Here is a 27,966-nt window from a genome sequence, read left to right as displayed (position 1 = left end):
TCAGTTAACACTGACATGTATACTATCATCAGACTCCTCTGACTTCCAGAATCCACCTTTATCACCTATAAATGATCAAGAAATCTATCAAACATATTGGTTAAATCAGATGTGGTCAGAGAGAGAAGAGGCATTCATAAAAGGATGTTTCCTGTAGATCATGTACTTCCTGTAGCGCCATAAGGAAATGTTCTAACTTAGTATGCCCTCAGACTTCTAGGACCTATGAGATACGGTCATGTAGAACTTGCACTACTAATAGAGTTATTTTTTTGTTAGTGTTCTTGTAATTAGATGTATATTGAAAAATCATTCTGCACCTTAAAAGTACGCCTTGGAGAACATAACTCCACTATCAGACATCAAGATATCACCTCGCCAGTTGCGAGACACTTTATAGAACAAAATCCTTATATTAATGAATTGCTTTGGATCTAAAAAGTTCATCCACCAGGCAGGATGTGATTACGACAACAAATGACTTAAACGAGAAGCCATGTAGGTAGGTCAATTAAATTCTGTATCTCCACATGGTGTAAACACAGAACTAGACTTCACCTCCTTTTATAGGCCGCATTTAGGCTGTTATACAAGAACACTGTCCATATCAGATTTTGCATATCGTTGATGAGTCAGTCCAACTATTTATGAACGACTGCCTGATATCCTTTGTGGTAAGCTATCTCAGGAATTGATATAATTTATCCAAGTGAGGAGACACCTAAGCCAATTGATTCATGAATTGCTCTTCGAGCCCACTCCCACACCTTATAATTCTGTATTTCTTTGTGACTAACTTGTAGACCAGAAAAGCACCTGTTCAGTTCTTTATAAATGCTGTTTTGAATTAAAAGAAAAAAACGTTGGTGTACGCTATCCCTGATGCAGTGGGAAAAACCATAATAATGAGCTTTATGCACCATGTTTTTGATTGCGGACCCATTCCACCTTATGTTTGGGTGACGGGGTTCTCTCATGCTCCAACACATTAACAGACCAGGCTGTGACCATTACCCAGTTTAGCTCTTAACATGGGAAGTTGGCTCATGTACAGTCTGTAAGTGAGAATGGGATTTGGTCTAAGTTCCACTGGTCAAGCTGGGATGAGTGGTGGTTTTAGTGTCACTAAGGGTCTGATTTTATGATTTACTACACTGTCCAGTCAAAAAGTGGCAAGAATGTGATGAAATGTACACTTGGGTTGACTTAACAATGTTTTGAGGGGGGCTTTCTGCCCCCAAATGTATCACCATCTGAGATTCTGTTAGGTGCTCAGTCAGATTTAGGTTCTGTATCATCAGCTACCCTAGTGGCAGAGGGAGGGTAGTGAACAGTTGGTCATTTTTGGGTGAGGACCTCATTGTTGGGATTTACTCCTAAAAGGAGATTTGAATGATTTGTTTTTTTTTTGGGGGGGGGGGGGTAAATGAGGGTCTGCTCTGTGGTGCACATGTTGGAATTTATTTAACCCCCCCTCTGCCCCCTGCTTTGCACCCACCCAACCCAAGCCATCACTCCGCACACTGGAGTAGAGCTCATTCACTGTGTAGCTCTTACAGTGGTACTCAGCTGAAACTCAAATGAAATCTGATTCAGATACAACTTTGACATACCTGTGGCACCTAGACCGTGCAGAGTGGTGAAGAGACATGAACCGATAAAAGGACGACCGTTTTGTTGATAAAGGAACCATTCAGTTGTTGTGACTGTCAGCTCTGGACCCTGCTAGTTTAAAAAAAAAACGACTCCTCTGTCTGCCGACTAGAGACTACTAAACTCATTCTTTGGATGAGACGGTGGGCAGTTGCCAGGAGGGATTGAATTAGCAATATAATTTGTAGACCCCTATTTTCATGTTTAATGTCCACTACCACTGGACCAGAAGGGTCCATTTTATTACCCATTTAAATGTACCTTCCCGACCTTTTGCCTTGCTTGTTGATCTGATAAATGAAGATGTGTTTTGTACGGTGACGTAATGGTCAGCGCAGATGTGGTGTAGGGAGGCTTCTGAAGGCAGCTCAGCCTCACATCTAGCCTGGTTAAACCAAACTGAATGCTGTACTCACATGGTGTGCTCAGTCTGCAGCATTCAGTCTGGTTTAACCAGGCTAGCTCCCATTCACCGTCTCATTAACATCCATGATGAATCCGATCAGCCAGAGATGAGTGTTCCCAGACGGTCATATTAACCAGAATACAGACATCCTCAGGTCTCAGATAAAACCAGGCTACATTCCCTCCATGCAGAATGTCATCCATCCAACAAGCAAATGATGAGAAATAACATGAGTCTAAAATATTTGTGGTTAAAAGCAATAATGAAATTTGCATTGGATGATCCACATTATGATTGAAATAGACACGAGTGGGTTTCTGGTGAAACAGATTTCCTGTGATCTTGGGAACAATAAGAAAATACAGTAGAGTGGTAAAATGTCATAAATAACATTGTGCCACTTCAAACTTTTGTTAATTCTCAATTGAGAGCTGCCTGCTGTGCGTCAACTTGAAACTTAAATTGAAACTAATTGCATCAGTAACAGTTCCAGTAGTTTGTATAACCAAAGAGAGGTTGACCCTGAGGTTAGCCAGCTAATTAATGGCTCTATTTTGATGTTGAGCTCCAGTCAGTGATTATTGTCGCTCTATATCCCTTATGTTGTCATACAGCAGCACGTAGCCTACTATCATGGACCAGAAGAAAGTCCCTTAACTAGCTGTCTAACTACCTGACTCCCTGAAAACCTTATCCCCAGTCCAACCCGGACACAGGACTACATACGCTAGTTAGGAACAGTCATTTTGACGTTACACAGGCTTTTGTGTTATTGATTGCAGCCACGATATTAATAACAATGTTTGGACCTAGCCATGTACAACCTTGTGCCAAATGAGTACTAGGCCTCTCTTGAGCTAGGCTTCCTTGTTCACTTTTAATTGGCAAGACATAGCTTTAGTTCTGTATAAAGGGAAGCTCTGAAGTAAAGACTGTTTCCACAGCTCGTATATGCAGTGGCTTGGCTGTGATATCAGGCTTGTCATGTTCCTGCTTTATGAAGAGGCTACACGCCCACTAAATATCTATCTGCCTCTTAGCTGGGGTAATGAAGTGGGGTCACAGAGACCCCTCTCTGGTGGTTACACACACAGAGAGATATGTTTCACTCCAGCTCTAAGACCCTGGGTGGGTAGAGTTGAGGGCGAAGGTTGCATTAATGAAAAAAATTCACTTTCAACGAAATAAATTAATCTGGATTGGTTTTATTAATATAATAGTCCCCCAAGCATTTTAAAAAGGGTTGGAAAACACTGTCATGTGGAATAATTAAGACCGTTAACCTTTTTTCCCACTAATTAAGACGTATTAGATTTTATTATTTCTTATTGTTGCATTGTCCATAAGGAAACTGCCAGTAAGCATTTCGTTGGATTGTGTATACCATGTGTATCCCGTACATACGACTAATAAAACTGTAAACTTGTATCTGCTTTGATGCGTGTGACTCTGGATAAACTGAGTGAAATGGTCATAGTACTGTAGCAGGCTTAATTAGTTAGTGTAACGGTCATCGTACTGTAACGGTTGATAGTTAGTGAAATGGTCATAGTACTGTAGCAGGCTTAATTAGTTAGTGTAACAGTTATGTTACTGTAGCAGGCTTAATTAGTATAACGGTTATGTTACTGCAGCAGGCTTAGTCAGTATAACGGTTATGTTACTGTAGCAGGCTTAGTTAGTCAGTATAACGGTTATGTTACTGTAGCAGTCTTAGTTAGTTAGTGTAACGGTCAGCGTACTGTAACGGTTGATAGTTAGTGAAATGGTCATGGTACTGTAGCAGGCTTAGTCAGTATAACGGTTATGTTACTGTAGCAGGCTTAGTTAGTCAGTATAACAGTTATGTTACTGTAGCAGGCTTAGTTAGTCAGTATAACAGTTATGTTACTGTAGCAGGCTTAGTTAGTCAGTATAACAGTTATGTTACTGTAGCAGGCTTAGTTAGTATAACGGTTATGTTACTGTAGCAGGCTTAGTTAGTCAGTCAGTATAACAGTTATGTTACTGTAGCAGGCTTAGTTAGTCAGTCAGTATAACAGTTATGTTACTGTAGCAGGCTTAGTTAGTCAGTCAGTATAACGGTTATGTTACTGTAGCAGGCTTAGTTAGTCAGTCAGTATAACGGTTATGTTACTGTAGCAGGCTTAGTTAGTCAGTCAGTATAACGGTTATGTTACTGTAGCAGGCTTAGTTAGTCAGTATAACAGTTATGTTACTGTAGCAGGCTTAGTTAGTCAGTATAACAGTTATGTTACTGTAGCAGGCTTAGTTAGTATAACGGTTATGTTACTGTAGCAGGCTTAGTTAGTCAGTATAACAGTTATGTTACTGTAGCAGGCTTAGTTAGTATAACGGTTATGTTACTGTAGCAGGCTTAGTTAGTCAGTCAGTATAACGGTTATGTTACTGTAGCAGGCTTAGTTAGTCAGTCAGTATAACGGTTATGTTACTGTAGCAGGCTTAGTCAGTATAACAGTTATGTTACTGTAGCAGGCTTAGTTAGTCAGTATAACAGTTATGTTACTGTAGCAGGCTTAGTTAGTATAACGGTTATGTTACTGTAGCAGGCTTAGTTAGTCAGTCAGTATAACGGTTATGTTACTGTAGCAGGCTTAGTTAGTCAGTCAGTATAACGGTTATGTTACTGTAGCAGGCTTAGTTAGTCAGTCAGTATAACGGTTATGTTACTGTAGCAGGCTTAGTTAGTATAACGGTTATGTTACTGTAGCAGGCTTAGTTAGTCAGTATAACGGTTATGTTACTGTAGCAGGCTTAGTTAGTTAGTATAATGGTCATGGTACTGTAGCAGGCTTAGTCAGTATAACGGTTATGTTACTGCAGCAGGCTTAGTCAGTATAACGGTTATGTTACTGTAGCAGGCTTAGTTAGTCAGTATAACGGTTATGTTACTGTAGCAGGCTTAGTTAGTTAGTATAACGGTTATGTTACTGTAGCAGGCTTAGTTAGTCAGTATAACGGTTATGTTACTGTAGCAGGCTTAGTTAGTATAACGGTTATGTTACTGTAGCAGGCTTAGTTAGTCAGTCAGTATAACAGTTATGTTACTGTAGCAGGCTTAGTCAGTATGACAGTTATGTTACTGTAGCAGGCTTAGTTAGTCAGTTTAACAGTTATGTTACTGTAGCAGGCTTAGTTAGTATAACGGTTATGTTACTGTAGCAGGCTTAGTTAGTCAGTATAACAGTTATGTTACTGTAGCAGGCTTAGTTAGTATAACGGTTATGTTACTGTAGCAGGCTTAGTCAGTATAACGGTTATGTTACTGTAGCAGGCTTGCTTAGTCAGTATAACGGTTATGTTACTGTAGCAGGCTTAGTTAGTATAACAGTTATGTTACTGTAGCAGGCTTAGTTAGTATAACGGTTATGTTACTGTAGCAGGATTAGTTAGTCAGTATAACGGTTATGTTACTGTAGCAGGCTTAGTTAGTCAGTATAACGGTTATGTTACTGTAGCAGGCTTAGTTAGTCAGTATAACAGTTATGTTACTGTAGCAGGCTTAGTTAGTCAGTCAGTATAACGGTTATGTTACTGTAGCAGGCTTAGTTAGTCAGTATAACAGTTATGTTACTGTAGCAGGCTTAGTTAGTCAGTCAGTATAACGGTTATGTTACTGTAGCAGGCTTAGTTAGTATAACGGTTATGTTACTGTAGCAGGCTTAGTTAGTATAACGGTTATGTTACTGTAGCAGGCTTAGTTAGTTAGTATAACTGTTATGTTACTGTAGCAGGCTTAGTCAGTATAACAGTTATGTTACTGTAGCAGGCTTAGTTAGTATAACAGTTATGTTACTGTAGCAGGCTTAGTTAGTCAGTATAACAGTTATGTTACTGTAGCAGGCTTAGTTAGTATAACGGTTATGTTACTGTAGCAGGCTTAGTTAGTCAGTATAACGGTTATGTTACTGTAGCAGGCTTAGTTAGTCAGTATAACGGTTATGTTACTGTAGCAGGCTTAGTTAGTCAGTATAACGGTTATGTTACTGTAGCAGGCTTAGTTAGTCAGTATAACGGTTATGTTACTGTAGCAGGCTTAGTTAGTCAGTATAACGGTTATGTTACTGTAGCAGGCTTAGTAAGTTAATATAACGGTTATGTTACTGTAGCAGGCTTAGTTAGTTAGTATAACGGTTATGTTACTGTAGCAGGCTTAGTTAGTCAGTATAACGGTTATGTTACTGTAGCAGGCTTAGTTAGTCAGTATAACGGTTATGTTACTGTAGCAGGCTTAGTCAGTCAGTATAACGGTTATGTTACTGTAGCAGGCTTAGTTAGTTAGTATAACGGTTATGTTACTGTAGCAGGCTTAGTTAGTCAGTATAACGGTTATGTTACTGTAGCAGGCTTAGTTAGTATAACGGTTATGTTACTGTAGCAGGCTTAGTTAGTATAACGGTTATGTTACTGTAGCAGGCTTAGTTAACTGTTATACTGACTATGTTACTGTAGCAGGCTTAGTTAGTTAGTATAACAGTTATGTTACTGTAGCAGGCTTAGTTAGTATAACGGTTATGTTACTGTAGCAGGCTTAGTTAGTCAGTATAACGGTTATGTTACTGTAGCAGGCTTAGTTAGTCAGTATAACGGTTATGTTACTGTAGCAGGCTTAGTTAGTCAGTATAACGGTTATGTTACTGTAGCAGGCTTAGTTAGTCAGTATAACGGTTATGTTACTGTAGCAGGCTTAGTTAGTCAGTATAACGGTTATGTTACTGTAGCAGGCTTAGTTAGTCAGTATAACGGTTATGTTACTGTAGCAGGCTTAGTTAGTCAGTATAACGGTTATGTTACTGTAGCAGGCTTAGTAAGTTAGTATAACGGTTATGTTACTGTAGCAGGCTTAGTTAGTTAGTATAACGGTTATGTTACTGTAGCAGGCTTAGTTAGTCAGTATAACGGTTATGTTACTGTAGCAGGCTTAGTTAGTCAGTATAACGGTTATGTTACTGTAGCAGGCTTAGTCAGTCAGTATAACGGTTATGTTACTGTAGCAGGCTTAGTTAGTTAGTATAACGGTTATGTTACTGTAGCAGGCTTAGTTAGTCAGTATAACGGTTATGTTACTGTAGCAGGCTTAGTTAGTATAACGGTTATGTTACTGTAGCAGGCTTAGTTAGTATAACGGTTATGTTACTGTAGCAGGCTTAGTTAACTGTTATACTGACTATGTTACTGTAGCAGGCTTAGTTAGTCAGTATAACAGTTATGTTACTGTAGCAGGCTTAGTTAGTATAACGGTTATGTTACTGTAGCAGGCTTAGTTAGTCAGTATAACGGTTATGTTACTGTAGCAGGCTTAGTTAGTCAGTATAACGGTTATGTTACTGTAGCAGGCTTAGTTAGTCAGTATAACGGTTATGTTACTGTAGCAGGCTTAGTTAGTCAGTATAACGGTTATGTTACTGTAGCAGGCTTAGTTAGTCAGTATAACAGTTATGTTACTGTAGCAGGCTTAGTTAGTATAACGGTTATGTTACTGTAGCAGGCTTAGTTAGTCAGTATAACGGTTATGTTACTGTAGCAGGCTTAGTTAGTCAGTATAACAGTTATGTTACTGTAGCAGGCTTAGTTAGTATAACGGTTATGTTACTGTAGCAGGCTTAGTTAGTCAGTCAGTATAACAGTTATGTTACTGTAGCAGGCTTAGTTAGTCAGTCAGTATAACGGTTATGTTACTGTAGCAGGCTTAGTTAGTCAGTCAGTATAACGGTTATGTTACTGTAGCAGGCTTAGTTAGTATAACGGTTATGTTACTGTAGCAGGCTTAGTTAGTATAACGGTTATGTTACTGTATCAGGCTTAGTTAGTATAACGGTTATGTTACTGTAGCAGGCTTAGTTAGTCAGTATAACGTTTATGTTACTGTAGCAGGCTTAGTTAGTCAGTATAACGGTTATGTTACTGTAGCAGGCTTAGTTAGTCAGTATAACAGTTATGTTACTGTAGCAGGCTTAGTTAGTATAACGGTTATGTTACTGTAGCATGCTTAGTTAGTCAGTCAGTATAACAGTTATGTTACTGTAGCAGGCTTAGTTAGTCAGTCAGTATAACGGTTATGTTACTGTAGCAGGCTTAGTTAGTCAGTCAGTATAACGGTTATGTTACTGTAGCAGGCTTAGTTAGTATAACGGTTATGTTACTGTAGCAGGCTTAGTTAGTATAACGGTTATGTTACTGTAGCAGGCTTAGTTAGTATAACGGTTATGTTACTGTAGCAGGCTTAGTTAGTCAGTATAACGTTTATGTTACTGTAGCAGGCTTAGTTAGTCAGTATAACGGTTATGTTACTGTAGCAGGCTTAGTTAGTTAGTATAATGGTCATGGTACTGTAGCAGGCTTAGTCAGTATAACGGTTATGTTACTGTAGCAGGCTTAGTTAGTTAGTATAATGGTTATGTTACTGTAGCAGGCTTAGTTAGTGAGTATAACGGTTATGTTACTGTAGCAGGCTTAGTTAGTCAGTATAACAGTTATGTTACTGTAGCAGGCTTAGTTAGTCAGTCAGTATAACGGTTATGTTACTGTAGCAGGCTTAGTTAGTCAGTCAGTATAACGGTTATGTTACTGTAGCAGGCTTAGTTAGTATAACGGTTATGTTACTGTAGCAGGCTTAGTTAGTATAACGGTTATGTTACTGTAGCAGGCTTAGTTAGTCAGTATAACTGTTATGTTACTGTAGCAGGCTTAGTCAGTATAACGGTTATGGTACTGTAGCAGGCTTAGTCAGTATAACAGTTATGTTACTGTAGCAGGCTTAGTTAGTATAACAGTTATGTTACTGTAGCAGGCTTAGTTAGTCAGTATAACAGTTATGTTACTGTAGCAGGCTTAGTTAGTATAACGGTTATGTTACTGTAGCAGGCTTAGTTAGTATAACGGTTATGTTACTGTAGCAGGCTTAGTTAGTCAGTATAACGGTTATGTTACTGTAGCAGGCTTAGTTAGTCAGTATAACAGTTATGTTACTGTAGCAGGCTTATTTAGTATAACGGTTATGTTACTGTAGCAGGCTTAGTCAGTATAACGGTTATGTTACTGTAGCAGGCTTAGTTAGTCAGTATAACAGTTATGTTACTGTAGCAGGCTTAGTTAGTCAGTATAACGGTTATGTTACTGTAGCAGGCTTAGTTAGTCAGTATAATGGTTATGTTACTGTAGCAGGCTTAGTTAGTTAGTATAACGGTTATGTTACTGTAGCAGGCTTAGTTAGTCAGTATAACGGTTATGTTACTGTAGCAGGCGTAGTTAGTCAGTATAACGGTTATGTTACTGTAGCAGGCTTAGTTAGTTAGTATAACGGTTATGTTACTGTAGCAGGCTTAGTTAGTTAGTATAACGGTTATGTTACTGTAGCAGGCTTAGTTAGTCAGTATAACGGTTATGTTACTGTAGCAGGCTTAGTTAGTATAACGGTTATGTTACTGTAGCAGGCTTAGTTAGTATAACAGTTATGTTACTGTAGCAGGCTTAGTCAGTATAACGGTTATGTTACTGTAGCAGGCTTAGTCAGTATAACGGTTATGTTACTGTAGCAGGCTTAGTCAGTATAACGGTTATGTTACTGTAGCAGGCTTAGTCAGTATAACGGTTATGTTACTGTAGCAGGCTTAGTTAGTCAGTATAACAGTTATGTTACTGAAGCAGGCTTAGTTAGTATAGCGGTTATGTTACTGTAGCAGGCTTAGTTAGTCAGTTAGTATAACGGTTATGTTACTGTAGCAGGCTTAGTCAGTATAACGGTTATGTTACTGTAGCAGGCTTAGTCAGTATAACGGTTATGTTACTGTAGCAGGCTTAGTTAGTCAGTATAACAGTTATGTTTCTGTAGCAGGCTTAGTTAGTATAGCGGTTATGTTACTGTAGCAGGCTTAGTTAGTCAGTTAGTATAACGGTTATGTTACTGTAGCAGGCTTAGTTAGTCAGTCAGTATAACGGTTATGTTACTGTAGCAGGCTTAGTTAGTCAGTCAGTATAACGGTTATGTTACTGTAGCAGGCTTAGTTAGTATAACGGTTATGTTACTGTAGCAGGCTTAGTTAGTCAGTATAACGGTTATGTTACTGTAGCAGGCTTAGTTAGTCAGTATAACGGTTATGTTACTGTAGCAGGCTTAGTTAGTCAGTATAACGGTTATGTTACTGTAGCAGGCTTAGTTAGTTAGTATAATGGTCATGGTACTGTAGCAGGCTTAGTCAGTATAACGGTTATGTTACTGTAGCAGGCTTAGTTAGTCAGTATAACGGTTATGTTACTGTAGCAGGCTTAGTCAGTATAACGGTTATGTTACTGTAGCAGGCTTAGTTAGTATAACGGTTATGTTACTGTAGCAGGCTTAGTTAGTATAACGGTTATGTTACTGTAGCAGGCTTAGTTAGTCAGTATAACAGTTATGTTACTGTAGCAGGCTTAGTTAGTCAGTATAACAGTTATGTTACTGTAGCAGGCTTAGTTAGTATAACGGTTATGTTACTGTAGCAGGCTTAGTTAGTCAGTATAACAGTTATGTTACTGTAGCAGGCTTAGTTAGTATAACAGTTATGTTACTGTAGCAGGCTTAGTTAGTATAACGGTTATGTTACTGTAGCAGGCTTAGTCAGTATAACGGTTATGTTACTGTAGCAGGCTTAGTTAGTCAGTATAACGGTTATGTTACTGTAGCAGGCTTAGTTAGTCAGTATAACGGTTATGTTACTGTAGCAGGCTTAGTTAGTTAGTATAACGGTTATGTTACTGTAGCAGGCTTAGTTAGTCAGTATAACGGTTATGTTCCTGTAGCAGGCTTAGTTAGTATAACGGTTATGTTACTGTAGCAGGCTTAGTTAGTCAGTATAACAGTTATGTTACTGTAGCAGGCTTAGTTAGTCAGTATAACAGTTATGTTACTGTAGCAGGCTTAGTTAGTCAGTCAGTATAACGGTTATGTTACTGTAGCAGGCTTAGTTAGTCAGTCAGTATAACGGTTATGTTACTGTAGCAGGCTTAGTTAGTCAGTCAGTATAACGGTTATATTACTGTAGCAGGCTTAGTTAGTCAGTCAGTATAACGGTTATGTTACTGTAGCAGGCTTAGTTAGTCAGTCAGTATAACAGTTATGTTACTGTAGCAGGCTTAGTCAGTATGACAGTTATGTTACTGTAGCAGGCTTAGTTAGTATAACGGTTATGTTACTGTAGCAGGCTTAGTTAGTATAACGGTTATGTTACTGTAGCAGGCTTAGTTAGTCAGTATAACGGTTATGTTACTGTAGCAGGCTTAGTTAGTTAGTATAATGGTCATGGTACTGTAGCAGGCTTAGTCAGTATAACGGTTATGTTACTGTAGCAGGCTTAGTCAGTATAACGGTTATGTTACTGTAGCAGGCTTAGTTAGTCAGTATAACGGTTATGTTACTGTAGCAGGCTTAGTTAGTATAACGGTTATGTTACTCTAGCAGGCTTAGTTAGTTAGCGTGACAGTCGTCGTACTCTAGCAGGCTTAGTTCGTTAGCGTGACGGTCGGCGTACTCTAGCAGGCTTAGTTCGTTAGCGTGACGGTCGTCGTACTCTAGCAGGGTTAGTTAGTTAGCGTGACGGTCGGCGTACTCTAGCAGGCTTAGTTCGTTAGCGTGACGGTCGGCGTACTCTAGCAGGCTTAGTTAGTTAGCGTGACGGTCGGCGTACTCTAGCAGGCTTAGTTAGTTAGCGTGACGGTCGGCGTACTCTAGCAGGCTTAGTTAGTTAGCGTGACGGTCGGCGTACTCTAGCAGGCTTAGTTAGTTAGCGTGACGGTCGGCGTACTCTAGCAGGCTTAGTTAGTTAGCGTGACGGTCGGCGTACTCTAGCAGGCTTAGTTAGTTATTTAGTGTGATGGTCATCGTACTCTAGCAGGCTTAGTTAGTGTGTGTGGTGTCATGTAATGTAAGACGATGTATCAGCAGTAAGACTAAGAAGGTTTCTCTCTCTTCAGTACCTGAGGATCTCTCGCTGGAAGAGAGGGATGAGCTGTCAAACATCCGGCGGAGGAAGAGAGAGCTGCTGGATGATATTGAGGTGGGTAGCCTTGAAGTTGCTGTGGCTCGGCTTAGTAGCTAGCAAAGCTTTGAGGAAAAGTGTTTTTCTGATATGCTCGTGTAGCTTGTATCATTTTCTCAGAATGTCTAATCCCTGTCTAGGTCTCTGTTCATTAGGTTGAATAATTTTGTCTGAATGAGCTTATTCCAAGATACCAATTATATTTCCTTTTCTTCCCCTCTCAGCGCTTGAAGTTTGAGATAGCTGAAGTCATGACTGAGATTGAGCAACTAACGTGTGTAGGAGAGAGGTGGGTGAACAGCCCATGGTCTCATTCACTGGTGCTTGCATTTGATTTTCACTGTTCTAACGAGAAGACTGAACAAGTATGTGTTGTGCAGTGATTTCAATCAGTCTTAGCTGGTGTACCATATCTAATGTCCTTACCCAAAATGTGACGGAACTATTTTATAATCTCATCTATCAGCCTGCTCAGTTTCCTATCATTAGTTGATTCAATCTGGCTCAATGTATACAGCACTAATGGGTCTGTCTGAACAGCTGAAGGTTGAAAAGGTACCTTTTTACATGTAAAGTAATGTTGATGTTTTTTAAGTTGGTTGATTGTATAGAAGGTTATTCATGGTTTTTCTTCCATGTCATGTCTCACAGCAAAATTACACAGAGGAACAAACAGATTGCCATGGGGAGGAAGAAATTCAACATGGATCCTAAGAAGGTATTTTCAGGCTGAAATGTTTATGATCAGAGCCTCAGGATTCAGGGATGGCCACATCTTCAGTCTTTTATTTCAGCTCTGGGATAGCTTTTGGCGGGGTTGTGTCCAGTAATGTACCCCTGTGATATTAAAAGCTATGTTTATGTTTGTACATATGGCCCAGGCTTCTTTGATGGCCTCTTTTATTTCAGTCCTGGAATGGCTTTTCTGGGTGTTGTCTAGTAATGGACCCCTGTCATATACTGCTGCTCTGATAGAATCATTCACCAATGATTGAGATAAACAGTCCTCTGTCTGTTCTCCATCTTGTGTTCCAGGGGATCCAGTTTCTCCTGGAAAACGACCTTCTGCAGCACACCCCAGAAGATATCTCTCAGTTCCTCTACAAGGGTGAGGGCCTGAACAAGACTGTCATCGGAGATTACTTAGGGGAGCGGTAAGCCATCCCATCTACAGTGGCTTGTGCAAGTATTCACCCCCTAGGCAGTTTTCCTATTTTGTTGCCTTACAACCTGGAGTTAAAATAGATTTTTGGGGGTTTGTATCATTGGATTTACACAACATGCCACACAATATTTTTTTATTGTGAAACAAACAAGAAATAACACAAAAGAACTGAACTTGAGTGTGCATAACTATTCACCCCCCCAAAGTCAATACTTTGTAGAGCCACCTTTTGCAGCAATTACAGCTGCAAGTCTTTTGGGGTTTGTCTCTATAAGCTTGGCACATCTAGCCACTGGGATGTTTTCCCCCCATTCTTGGGGGCAAAACTGCTCCAGCTCCTTCAAGTTGGATGGGTTCCGCTGGTGTACAGCAGTCTAAGTCATACCACAGATTCTCAATTGCATTGAGGTATGGGTTTTGACTAGGCCATTCCAAGACATTTAAATGTTTCCCCTTAAACCACTCGAGCCTCTCTAATTAATGCCCTCCTTGCCTGGTCCGTGTGTTTTGGTGGGCGGCCCTCTCTTGGCAGGTTTGTTGTGGTGCCATATTCTTTCCATTTTTGAATAATGAATTTAATGGTGCTCTGTGGGATGTCCAAAGTTTCGGATATTTTTTTTATAACCCAACCCTGATCTGTACTTCTTCACAACTTTGTCCCTGACCTGTTTGGAGGTTTCCTTGGTCTTCATAGTGCCCCTTGCTTAGTGGTGTGACAGACTCTGGGGCCTTTCAGAACAGGTGTGTGTGTACATATACTGAGATCATGTGACGGATCATGTGGCACTTAGATTGCACACAGGTGGACTGTTTTGAACTAATTATGTGACTTCTGAAGGTAATTGGTTGCACCAGATCTTGTTAAGGCACATCAAAACAAAGGGGGTGAATACATATGCACGCACCACTTTTCAGTTTTTATTTTTTAAACAAAGTTTAAATGAATAATCTATTTAAATTACAGGTTGTAATGCAACAAAATAGAAAAAATGCCAAGCCGGTGAATACTTTTGCAAGGCACTGTATCTGCCTAGTAGAGATACTGTTTTCTCTCCCTGTCATGCTTATAAAGCTGTGCTGCAGATTTATGTCCACCTCTTTATTAGTCCATTCGTTCCCTGATTCTGAGGCCATCTCCACGGGTTATTATGGTCTGGATTTATTGATGAAAGTGGCCACCTGGTTCCCTCAGAATACAAATCACCTTGGCAACGATCTGTCGTGGGTGTCTCGCCACCCCACTGTGAACACCTGACTAGCCATAAAAAAACACTTTATTTCGCCATTTAACTCAGCGCAGAAACACACTCTCAGGTAAGAGGTCGGGGGCTGGCTTGGGACTAGAGATACAGCAGTTTATATGACTTAAAGACAACACTGCTGGCAGCTTCAGATGACTCACTACACGACCAAAAGTATGTGGACACCTGCTCGTCGAACATCTCATTCCAAAATCATGGGCATTAATATGGAGTTGGTCTCCCCTTTGCTGCTACAACAGCATCCACTCTTCTGGGAAGGCTCTCCATTAGATGTTGGAACATTGCAGCGGGGACTTGTGATTATTCAGCCACAAGCATTAATGAAGTGAGGCACTGATGTTAGGCGATTAGGCGTGGCTTGCAGTCGACGTTCCAATTCATCCCAAAGGTGTTCGATGGGGTTGAGGTTAGAGCTTTTTGCAGGACAGTGAAGTTCTTCCACACTGATCACGACAAACCATTTTTGCATGGACCTCGCTTTGTGCACGAGGGCATTGTCATGCTGTAGTGTTAAGGTTTCCCTTCACTGGAACTAAGGGGCCTAGCCCGAAACAACAGGAAAAATAGCCCCAGAACGTTATTCCTCCTCCACCAAACTTTACAGTTGGCATTGTGCATTCGAGCATGTAGCGTTCTCCTTGCATCCGCCAAACCCAGTCTGTTCGTCTGTTGGCCTGCCAGATGGGGATGCGTGTTTCATCACTCCAGCGAACACGCTTCCACTGCTCCAGAGTCCAATGGCTGTGAGCTTTACACCACTCCAGCCGACACTTGGCATTGCGCATGGCGCTTTCATGAAGCTCACAAACAGTTCTTGTGCTGACGTTGCTTCCAGAGGCAGTTTGGAACTCTGTAGTGAGTGCTGCAACTGAGGACAGGCTATTTTTATGCGCTACGCGCTTCAGCACTCGGCTGTCCCATTCTGTGTGCTTGTGTGGCCTACCACTTTGCGGCTGAGCCGTTGTTGCTCCTAGATGTTTCCATTTCACAGCACTTACAGTTGGCTGGGGTAGCTCTAGTAGGGCAGAAATTTGACCAACTGACTTATTGGAAAGGTGGCATGTTGAAAGTCACTGAGCTCTTCAGTGAGGCCATTCTACTGACAATGTTTGTCTATGGAAATTGCATGGCTGTGTGTTCGATTTTATACACCTGTCAGCAACGGGTGTGGCTGAAATACCGAATACACTAATTTCAAGGGGTGTCCACATACTCCGTCTGTCTGTCACATTGTAATTACAGATGTGTGAGAGAGATGAGACCTTATGGAAGGTAACGGATTTTCACGTTTTGCACATGTAAAACCATGTGGTTTTGGAACATTTCACATGTGATCACATAATTTATCACGTGGATTAATGGTGATTCCCTGAACAGTGGATAGGATGTCACCGGAACATCACAAAATAGTCGCAGTATTGTGTTGATTGGGGGGGGGGGGACAATTCTAATCCATTTTAGAATAAGGCTGTAATGTCTCAATGTGGAAAAAGTCAAGGGGTCTGAATACTTTCCGAATGCACTGCATTTGACACTTTACCATATGATTACACTGTATGTTTATTTATACAGTAACTATTATTCAACATGTCGCCACCTGGGATTTGAACCCACAACCTCTTGGTTCACGGTATTCCAATACTTCTGCTATGCCACAATGTCTGTGTTAACTGATTTTCACCTGTATTCCTACACTTTGGACTTCAAAGAAACTCAGCGTTGTTGAAAATACTCTGAGAAAAACTATTTATCACAGTGATTCAGGGGTATCATTAAACCAGAATAATATGCCCCACCAACATTAGACAACTGTACAGAAAACCCTCAAATTGATTATATCAATTAAGTCAGAAAAACTGATAACTAAAATAGCAGTCAGATGGCACTCTGTTGCTCAGTGTAGAGATGTACTATAGGTCATGAATGTGTAGGGGACTTCTGAGAATGCTACAGACTTTGTGGTGCAGCAGAAAGATTAGCATACCCCAAATCCCAGGTGGGGTAATATTGAAAGTCATCATTTTAAATGTAATCATAATGTCATTAATTAAAGTTTTTTTTTTTACAGAGCATTCCACTTCCCTTAACCCCCATACCATTTAATTTATTTCCTTACAAAAAAAACACATGACAATGCTAATTAAATATAATCACATGTATTAAATTTAGTTTCACATGTGAGGACAATAACATGTTTTTACCTCACATTGAAGAATTGAAGATTCACATGTGAAATTGGATTTTCACACGTGAACATCGGACTCTGTTTTACATGTGAAAAATGTTAATTTTGCATCCCCAGGTTGTCAAATTTATTTCACGAGTTAACGTTTTCACGTGTAGTTTCACGTTATTACATGTTGCTTTTGCATGTTGTCATGTGAAACGTGAATTTCAAATGTTTTTTCCGTAAGGGAGTGTGCGAGTCTGTCTTGAATGACACAATCAGATGGGGTCTGATCAATGTTTTAGTAATCTTGTCCTGATTTCCACGCTTTTCTTAACTCCTGTTGATAGAATACAAGTTTACATTTTCTCAGATTAATGTTTTAAGTGAGATATTGACAAAATTCTGTAGTACATCATTAATAAAACTGTTTTTATAAGTTTGATCGGTTCTTTAGAAGAGATTGTTTATTAGATATTTCTCTCTATTTACTTAACTTTGTTTGGTTGCCTTCTGAAGTTTGAGTGATTTTATATATATATATATATACAGTGGGGAGAACAAGTATTTGATACACTGCTGATTTTGCAGGTTTTCCTACTTACAAAGCATGTAGAGGTCTGTAATTTTTATCATAGGTACACTTCAACTGTGAGATACGTAATCTAAAACAAAAATCCTGAAAATCACATTGTATGATTTTTAAGTAATTAATTAGCATTTTAGTGCATGACATAAGTATTTGATCACCTACCAACCAGTAAGAATTCCGGCTCTCACAGACCTGTTAGTTTTTCTTTAAGAAGCTCTCCTGTTCTCCACTCATTACCTGTATTAACTGCACCTGTACACACACTCAATCAAACAGACTCCAACCTCTCCACAATGGCCAAGACCAGAGAGCTGTGTAAGGACATCAGGGATAAAATTGTAGACCTGCACAAGGCTGGGATGGGCTACAGGACAATAGGCAAGCAGCTTGGTGAGAAGGCAAAAACTTTTGGTGCAAGTATTAGAAAATGGAAGAAGTTCAAGATGACAGTCAATCACCCTCGGTCTGGGGTTCCATGCAAGATCTCACCTCGTGGGGCATCAATGATCATGAGGAAGGTGAGGGATCAGCCCAGAACTACACGGCAGAACCTGGTCAATGACCTGAAGAGAGCTGGGACCACAGTCTCAAAGAAAACCATTAGTAACACACTACGCCGTCATGGATTAAAATCCTGCAAGGTCCCCCTGCTCAAGCCAGCGTATGTCCAGGCCCGTCTGAAGTTTGCCAATGACCATCTGGATGATCCAGAGGAGGAATGGGAGAAGGTCATGTGGTCTGATGAGACAAAAATAGAGCTTTTTGGTCTAAACTCCACTCGCCGTGTTTGGAGGAAGAAGGATGAGTACAACCCCAAGAACACCGTGAAGCATGGAGGTGGAAACATCATTCTTTGGGGATGCTTTTCTGCAAAGGGGACAGGACGACTGCACCGTATTGAGGGGAGGATGGATGGGGCCATGTATTGCGAGATCTTGGCCAACAACCTCCTTCCCTCAGTAAGAGCTTTGAAGATGGGTCGTGGCTGGGTCTTCCAGCATGACAACGACCCGAAACACACAGCCAGGGCAACTAAGGAGTGGCTCCGTAAGAAGCATCTCAAGGTCCTGGAGTGGCCTAGCCAGTCTCCAGACCTGAACCCAATAGAACATCTTTGGAGGGAGCTGAAAGTCCGTATTGGCCAGGACAGCCCCGAAACCTGAAGGATCTGGAGAAGGTCTGTATGGAGGAGTGGGCCAAAATCCCTGCTGCAGTGTGTGCAAACCTGGTCAAGAACTACAGGAAACGTATGATCTCTGTAATTGCAAACAAAGGTTTCTGTACCAAATATTAAGTTCTGCTTTTCTGATGTATCAAATACTTATGTCATGCAATAAAATGCAAATGAATTACTTAAAAATCATACAATGTGATTTTCTGGATTTTTGACCTCTACATGCTTTAAGTAGGAAACACTGCCGATTTTAAGCTCGAACATTCAAATGGATGTTACATAAACAACATCAGAGGACCACAGGCCACATAGCTTCAAAGGTGATGTTGACTTTCTCTCAAACTCCCCTTTGGCGCTGCAACATCTCTCTCACAGAAGGCTCCTGTGTCTGGATTCTGTGTCTTGTTTTTCATCAATCAAATGCACCCTGGACCATGCCAGCTCCTCGAGGTATCGGGATACATTTCAGTAGGCCAGCACCTCGCGGTATCGGGATACATTTCAGTAGGCCAGCACCTCGCGGTATCGGGATACATTTCAGTAGGCCAGCACCTCGCGGTATCGGGATACATTTCAGTAGGCCAGCACCTCGCGGTATCGGGATACATTTCAGTAGGCCAGCACCTCGCGGTATCGGGATACATTTCAGTAGGCCAGCACCTCGCGGTATCGGGATACATTTCAGTAGGCCAGCACCTCGCGGTATCGGGATACATTTCAGTAGGCCAGCACCTCGCGGTATCGGGATACATTTCAGTAGGCCAGCACCTCGCGGTATCGGGATACATTTCAGTAGGCCAGCACCTCGCGGTATCGGGATACATTTCAGTAGGCCAGCACCTCGCGGTATCGGGATACATTTCAGTAGGCCAGCACCTCGCGGTATCGGGATACATTTCAGTAGGCCAGCACCTCGCGGTATCGGGATACATTTCAGTAGGCCAGCACCTCGCGGTATCGGGATACATTTCAGTAGGCCAGCACCTCGCGGTATCGGGATACATTTCAGTAGGCCAGCACCTCGCGGTATCGGGATACATTTCAGTAGGCCAGCACCTCGCGGTATCGGGATCCATTTCAGTAGGCCAGCTATTAGATTGCTTCCAGACTCCTGCAGCGCTGCTTTGTATGTCAATGAAGGCAGATGTATGTCTGGGTCAATGAAGGCAGACATATGTCTGGAATTCAAAGGAAAAAGCATCTGCTTGGACAAAAGAACATTCACAGTGGAAATATTGTTTTCCCCTTCTGGGCTCAACCTGTGTGTGCAACTATTCCATCTCTTCTCCAGGACACGTTTTATATTCCCTTGATAATATTCCCATTCCTTGCTCTGGAAAAATGCCTTGAGGAAAAAGCATTTCCTGATGGGATTACATGTCCTTGTGTCCCCAGAGATGAGTTTAACCTCAATGTACTACAGGCGTTCGTAGAGCTTCATGAGTTTGCTGACCTCAACCTCGTCCAGGCCTTAAGGTGAGCTATGTGTTTCTCTCATCTAACAGGGAACAAACTGAACAAAACTGGCTTTATAAGGAACTGATGGAGACGTTTATACTTCTATATGGTACACACACAATACTGATATTGAAAATTGTGTTCAATGAGGTGCTAAGTGTCAATGTTTCTGCTCTGTCTGTTGCAGGCAGTTCCTGTGGAGTTTTCGTCTACCTGGTGAGGCTCAGAAAATTGACCGGATGATGGAGGCGTTTGCCTCGCGGTACTGCGGCTGTAACCCTGGGGTGTTCCAGTCAACAGGTCTGATCCTCAGCATTCAACACTGTCTACTTCCCAAATGGTACTTTTGACCAGGGCCCATAGTCGTATACTATATAGGAAATAGGGTGCCATTTTGGACGTACAGATAGTGAATGTCTGTTCACTGTTTTACATTAGTTCATACGTGTTTTAATGTAGCAGAGTTTTGACTGCTGTGGGTCAGTCACCCTCAGCCTTGTTATTCAAATTAGCCCTGGTCAAATGTAGTGCACTGTATAGGATGCCATTTGGGACTTACAGATGGTGAATGTCCGCTCACTGTTTTAGGTTAGTTCATATGTGTTTTAGTGTAGCAGTGTTTTGAACACCGTGGGTCTATGACACCCTCAGCCTTGTTATTCAATTATCACTAATGAATACTTCCTGATATTGATTGGAGACAATTGCCATCTGTCCTGGGTCAAAAGTTCACATGTAGACTGAACAACAAGTATTTAGCCACTAGAACATCCGTCCAGGCGGCCATGTAAGCAAAAAGATATATGAAATACACCAGCATTGGATGAGACTACTGTAGCGCTGTTAGAGAGGGGGAAAGACTTTTGTTGTGGCGTCAGGCAGGTATTTACACTGCTGATATGAAAGGAGTAGGAGAGTACTGCTACCAAACACACATCAGCAGAAGAGCCTGCCTAGAGTGTAGTCTGTTGGCCAGTGGAGAGGAAGGATAAGACACACCATATAACCACTAGTCACAGCACGGGTAACCCAACCAATAATAATGATTAGAGCAATTAGAGGCAACAGATATTAAAGAACCCAGTCATCAACATTATAAGATTTGCAATATCCGTATTCATTTCCAGAGGGGGGGAGTGTGTGTGAGTGTTGAATAGCGGGAACCTGGTTACTGAGATTTACTGCCCAAAACCACTACCTTTTCCCGGGATAAGTAACTGCGAGAAACCGGTAAATGATTTATATGAACAGTATGGTGTGAAATAGAACCGTTCAATTATAGCCTATGCAATGTCTAAATCTGACTTCTCTACATGATGAATCAATGCTCAGGGTGGGGACAGACGGCCCATCTCAGTATAGAGCGCAGTTCACCATGCATGTAGACCTATCATCTCATCATGGTCACTTTTTTCTTGTGACATGAAGGCCTACATTTGTTGCAGCATAGCCTATGCTACAGTAATATAAAGACCCAATGTGCGTCTAATTTACCCATCTCCATCTGGATTTTTTTATTGGCGCTGCAGAGTTTTTAAAACATCCTATCACTTGAACATCGTTGCTTTAAAGCGGTGCATGTGTGAGCAGTCTCTCTCTCACCATCAACTCTAGATTTCCTAGCCTCAGGTAATACATTCACTGCAGTATTAGCCTTATTACAGTGCGTTGCAAAAGTATTCATCCCCCTTGGTATTTGTCCTATTTTGTTGCATTACAACCTGTAAGTTAAGTGGATTTTTATTTGGATTTCAGGTAATGGACACACACCAAATAATCAATTGGTGAAATTGAAAAATTACTTATTTATTAAAAAATAAATAATTTAAAACTGAAAACTGGTGTGTGCATATGTATTCACCCCCTTTGCTATGAAGCCCCTAAATAAGTTATCTTACCTTCAGGTGTCACATAGTTAGTTAGATTGCACACAGGTGGATTTATTTAAGTGTCACATGATCTCAGTGTATATATATACATATATATACACATCTGTTCTGAAAGGCCCCAGAGTCTGCAACACCACTAAGCAAGGGGCACCACCATGTAGACCAAGGAGCTCTCCAAACAGGTCAGGGACAAAGTTGTGGAGAAGTACAGATCAGGGTTGGGTTATAAAAAGAAAATATCAGAAACTTTGAACATCCCACAGAGCACCATTTAAATACATTATTAAAAAAATTGAAATAATATGGCACCACAACAAACCTGCCAAGAGGGGGCCGCCCACCAAAACTCACGGACCAGGCAAGGAGGGCATTAATCAGAGAGGCAACAAAGAGACCAAAGATGACCCTGAAGGAGCTGCAAAGCGCCACAGCGGAGATTGGAGTATCTGTCCATAGAACCACTTTAAGCCGTACACTCCACAGACCTGGGCTTTACGGAAGTGGCCACAAAAAAAAGCCATTGCTTAAAGAAAAAAATAAGCAAACACGTTTGATGTTTGCCAAAAGGCATGTGGGAGACTCCCACCAAACATATGGAATTAGGTACTCTGGTCAGATGACCAAAAAGCTCAATTATAGTCTCATCAAGGAAAACGCTATGTCTGGCGTGAACCCAACACCTCTCATCACCCCGAGAACATCAACCCCACAGTGAAGCATGGTGGCGGCAGCATCATGCTGTGGGAATGTTTTTCATCGGATGGATGGCGCTAAATGCAGGGAAATTCTTGAGGGAAACCTGTTTCAGTCTTCCAGAGATCTGAGACTGGGACAGAGGTTCACCTTCCAGCAGGACAATGACCCTAAGCATACTGCTGAAGCAACACTCGAGTGGTTTAAAGGGAAACATTTAAATGTCTTGGAATGGCCTAGTCAAAGCCCAGACCTCAATCCAATTAAGAATCTGTGGTATGACTTAAAGATTGGTATACACCAGCGGAACCCATCCAACTTGAAGGAGCTGGAGCAGTTTTGCCTTGAAGAATGTTGCAAAAATCCCAGTGGCTAGATGTGTCAAGCATATAGAGACATACCCCATGAGACTTGCAGCTGTTATTACTGCAAAAGGTGGCTCTACAAAGTATCGACTTTGGGGGGGTGAATAGTTATGCACGCTCAAGTTTTCAGTTTGTGTGTTATTTGTTTGTTTCACAATAAATATTTTGCATCTTCAAAGTGGTAGGCATGTTATGTAAATCAAATGATACAAACCCCCCCCAAAAAATATATTTTAATTCCAGGTTGTAAGGCAACAAAATAGGAAAAATGCCAAGGGGGTATGCATAAGCCACTGTATGCATAACACATAATTAATTAGCTAAATATAAGTTTCTAACCTCTGTCTCTTGCGCAATACACAAGCACCTGTGCTCCGCTGGCCGCTCTTTTGACTAGAATAGCTTGCTGGACATTCTATTTTTTTGCATTTCTTTTACCAATAGACTTGGAAGAGGGACGCAAGCTCTTTTTTTCTGATTGTTAAATGCACCGGCCAATAACTCAAGGGTCATCAAGAAGGAGGACTATGGCACTCTTCATATAATTAATGAAAACAACTTTATTTGTATGGCATGTTCAATGTAAACAAAGATGAATAACTCTGACATGTTTTGGCTGCATGATCTTCGTCAGGGAGAACTCACAGGTAGTTTGAAAGAGGATGGTGGTAGGTTTACAGCATTTATTTATTCAGACCAGAAGCATTCAATCTTTGAAGAGAAGTTGAAGTCTATTGCATCTAATTCTATTCCTATATTATTCAAGGATGACATTTAGAATGAGGAAGTTAAGGACAACGAAACATTTCATTTAACTGTTGGAAGGAATGAAGCAAAAATAGAAAGATAGGCTAATAACATTAGGAGAAATATTATGAAGTGTGTGTCAGATATATATATATATATATATATATATAATATATATATATATATATAAACAAAGTTGAAGTCGGTTGTTTACATATACTTAGGTTGGAGTCATTAACTTGTTTTTCAACCACTCCACAAATGTCTTGTTAACAAACTATAGTTTTGGCAAGTCGGTTAGGACATCTACTTTGTGCATGACACAAGTAATTTGTCCAACAATTGTTTACAGACAGATTATTTCACTTATAATTCACTGGATCACAATTCCAGTGGGTCAGAAGTTTACATACACAAGATGACTGTGCCTTTAAACAGATTGGAAAATTCCAGAAGATTATGTCATGGCTTTAGAAGATTCTGATAGGCTAATTGACATAATTTGAGTCAATTGGAGGTGTACCTGTGGATGTATTTCAAGGCTTACCTTCAAACGCAGTGCCTCTTTGCTTGCTTCATGGGAAAATAAATCAGCCAAGACCTCAGAAAAAATATTGTAGACCTCCACAAGTCTGGTTCATCCTTGGGAGCAATTTCCAAACGCCTGAAGGTACCACGTTCATCTGTACAAACAATAGTACACAAGTATAAACACCATGGGACCACGCAGCCGTCATACCGCTCAGGAAGGAGACGTGTTCTGTCTCCTAGAGATGAACGTACTTTGGTGCAAAAAGTGCAAGTCAATTCCAGAACAACAGCAAAGGACCTTGTGAAGATGCTGGAGGAAACGGGTACAAAAGTATCTATATCCACAGTAAAACAAGGGAAAAGGGGGAGGCTTGCAAGCTGAAGAACACCATCCCAATCGTGAAGGACAGGGGTGGGATTACCATGTTGTGGGGGTGCTTTGCTGCCGGAGGGACTGGTGCACTTCACAAAATAAATGGCATCACGAGGAAGGAAAATTGTGAATATATTGAAGCAACATCTCAAGACATCAGTCAGGAAGTTAAATCTTGGTCGCAAATGGTATCTATATCCACAGTAAAACAAGTCCTATATCGACATAACCTGAAAGGCCGCTCAGCAAGGAAGAAGCCACTGCTCCAAAACCGCCATAAAAAAGCCAGACTACGGTTTGCAACTGCACATGGGCACAAAGATTGTAATTTTTGGTGAAATGTTCTCTGGTCTGATGAAACAAAAATAGAACTGTTTAGCCATAATGACCATTATGTTTGGAGGAAAAAGGGGGAAGCTTGCAAGCCGAAGAACACCATCCCAACCGTGATGCACGGGGGTGGCAGCATCATGTTGTGGGGGTGCTTTGCTGCAGGAGGGACTGGTGCACTTCACAAAATAAATGGCATCATGAAGGAAAATTGTGAATATATTGAAGCAACATCTCAGGACATCAGTCAGGAAGTTAAAGCTTGGTCTCAAATGGGTCTTCCAAATGGACAATGACCCCAAGCATACTTCCAAAGTTGTGGAAAGATGGCTTAAGGACAACAAAGTCAAGGTATTGGAGTGGCCATTACAAGGCCCTGACCATAATCCTATAGAAAATGTGTGGGCAGAACGGAAAAAGCTTGTGTGAGCAAGGAGGCCTACAAACCTGACTCAGTTACAGCAGCTCTCAGGAGGAATGAGCCAAAATTCACCCAACTTATTGTGGGAAGCTTGTGGAAGGCTACCCGAAACGTTTGACCCAAGTTAAACAATTTAAAGGCAATGCTACTAAATACTAATTGAATGTATGTATACTTCTGACCCACTGGGAAATGTGATGAAAGAAATAAAAGCTGAAATAAATAATTCGCTACTATTATTCTGACATTTCACATTCTTAAAATAAAAGTGGTGATCCTAACTGACCTAAAAACGGAATTTTTACTAGGATTAAATGTCAGGAATTGTGAAAACTGAGTTTAAATGCTTTGGCTAAGGTGTATGTAAACTTCCAACTTCAACTGTGTGTGTGTAATACACACACACACACACACACACACATTTGAAGTCGGAAGTTTACATACACCTTAGCCAAAGCATTTGAACTCAGTTTTCACAATTCCTGACATTTAATCCTAGTAAAAATTCTGTATATATATATATATATATATATATATACACACACACAATCTCAGCAAAAAAAGAAACGTCCCTTTTTCAGGACCCCGTCTTTGAAAGATAATTTGTAAAAATCCAAGTAACTTCACAGATCTTCATTGTAAAGGTTTTAAACACTGTTTCCCATGCTTGTTCAATGAACCATAAACAATTAATGAACATTCACCTCGGTGGTGGAAGAGTGGTGTTGTTACCCCTCTCTTCCACCAAGGCACCTGCAAGTTCCCGGACATTTCTGGGGGGAATTGCCCTAGCCCTCACCCTCCGATCCAACAGGTCCCAGACGTGCTCAATGGGATTGAGAGCCGTGCACTTCGCTGGCCATGGCAGAACACTGACATTCCTGTCTTGCAGGAAATCATGCACAGGAATGAGCAGTATGGCTTGTGGCATTGTCATGCTGGAGGGTCATGTTAGAATGAACCTGCAGGAAGGGTACCACATGAGGGAGGAGGTTGTCTTTGTGCGTTCCTGGTGTAACTCGGGCAGTTGTTGTTGCCATCCTGTACCTGTCCCGCAGGTGTGATGTTCGAATGTACCGATTCTGTGCAGGTGTTGTTACACGTGGTCTGCCACTGTGAGGCCGGACAGCTGATAGTCCTATCTCCCTGTAGCGCTGTCTTGGGCGTCTCACAGTATGGACATTGCAATTTATTTCCCTGGCCACAGCTGCAGTCCTCATGCCTCCTTGCAGCATGCCAAGGCATGTTCACGCAGATGATCCAGGACCGTGGATGTTTTCCAGTCAGTAGAAAGGCCTCTTTATTGTCCTTACTGTGACTAATTGCCTACCTTCTGTAAGCTGTTAGTGTCTTAATGACCGTTCCACAGGTGCATGTTCATTAATTGTTTATGGTTCATTGAACAGGCATGGGAAACTGTGTTTAAACCCTTTACAATGAAGATCTGTGAAGTTATTTAGATTATCTTTGAAAGACCGTGTCCGAAAAAAGGGACATTTTTTTGTTGTTGCTGAGTTTATATGCGTCGGTCTACTAATTATACAGATGGGCACTATTATATTTCAAAATTGAAATCAAATCCGCTAGCCTATACTTGTAACTTTGTAGGCCGCATGTGCTGCACCAAAATCACGTTCTCTTCTGCTTTATCATGATTGGAATGTGTTTAATTCCAGTCCATATAATACAGTACAGTAATATAGTTCACACTCAAAGATTAGCCAACTGGAGGTAGTTTCATTTAGTTACCCAACAGAGTATATAGTTAGCTATATCAATGGCCGTTTTATTGCTGTCGCGCGTAATGTGCAGTAGCCGATAGCATATATGTATTGGATAACGGCACAATCATTTGGGCTTATTAAATGTTGTTAACGTAGGACTTCTCAGCCTGAGGTAGTATCAGGTTTGTTAATGTAGGGCTCCTCAGCCTGAGGTAGTATCAGGCTTGAATGTTCATGCTGATCAAAGCTCTGATCAAATCCAGACACAGTATTTAAATGCTTTTGAATCACGCAGTGGAGGCTACTGAGGGGAGGACGGCTCATTAGAATGGCTTGAACGGAGCAAATCGAATGGCATCAAACACAAGGAAACCATGTGTTTGATACCATTCCACCTATTCCACTCCAGCCATTACTACAAGCCCGTCCTCCCCAATTAAGGTGCCACCAACCTCCTGTGTTTGAATGATGCTTCCAGTTTTGGCGGGAAATGCCAGGTTTCCTGGGGGGGAAATTATTTATTCTCGGGATGGAACACTTCTAAATTACCGGGAAAATAGTGTGTGTGTGTAGACAAAAAAAAAAAAAACTTAATGTCCCAAGTCTCCTAGGCCAAATTACAATAGTCCCACAAAAAAACAACCTAGTTCAATCAATAATCCAAAAATAATGCACACTCCCCTGAACACATGTCAAAAATACATACTGCAGGGCAATAATTGTCCAGCGGCACTGAACATCAAAGGGCACGTAGCGCTAGAAGAGCGAGTCGGCTTCAGTGTAAAGCCAGAGAGGGAAAAGGAAACCATCGCATGCTATCTGTTTTAGCGGTTGACTTCCGGCTTGGAGTTGAACTCGTCTGTCTGTCCAATACACATGTTTGTTTGACAAATCAAAGTTTATTTGTCACGTGCGCCAAATACAACAGGTATTACAGTGAAATGCTTACTTAAAAGCGCTAACCAATAGTGCAAAAAAGGTA

General features: G+C 41.1%; 1 protein-coding gene across 3 annotated transcripts in view; it reads left to right on the top strand.

The window, feature by feature from the left end:
* Positions 1 to 27,966, top strand: part of LOC129820709 (cytohesin-3) — a 50,641-nt gene that overhangs the window by 7,055 nt on the left and 15,620 nt on the right. For 2 of the 3 annotated variants that reach the window (XM_055878011.1, XM_055879524.1), the window contains exons 2-7: positions 12,029 to 12,111; positions 12,318 to 12,382; positions 12,745 to 12,811; positions 13,129 to 13,247; positions 19,849 to 19,929; positions 20,099 to 20,211. In XM_055878011.1, coding sequence (XP_055733986.1) covers positions 12,029 to 12,111; positions 12,318 to 12,382; positions 12,745 to 12,811; positions 13,129 to 13,247; positions 19,849 to 19,929; positions 20,099 to 20,211 — 528 coding nt within the window. The remainder of the gene's footprint in view (positions 1 to 12,028; positions 12,112 to 12,317; positions 12,383 to 12,744; positions 12,812 to 13,128; positions 13,248 to 19,848; positions 19,930 to 20,098; positions 20,212 to 27,966) is intronic. The other variant, XM_055878856.1, reaches the window with a different exon arrangement.

This window comes from Salvelinus fontinalis, chromosome 1 (genome assembly GCF_029448725.1).
Source record: "Salvelinus fontinalis isolate EN_2023a chromosome 1, ASM2944872v1, whole genome shotgun sequence".
Lineage (NCBI taxonomy): Eukaryota > Metazoa > Chordata > Actinopteri > Salmoniformes > Salmonidae > Salvelinus > Salvelinus fontinalis.
Note: the sequence above shows the minus strand (reverse complement) of the source record. Positions and strands in the feature narration are given on the sequence as shown.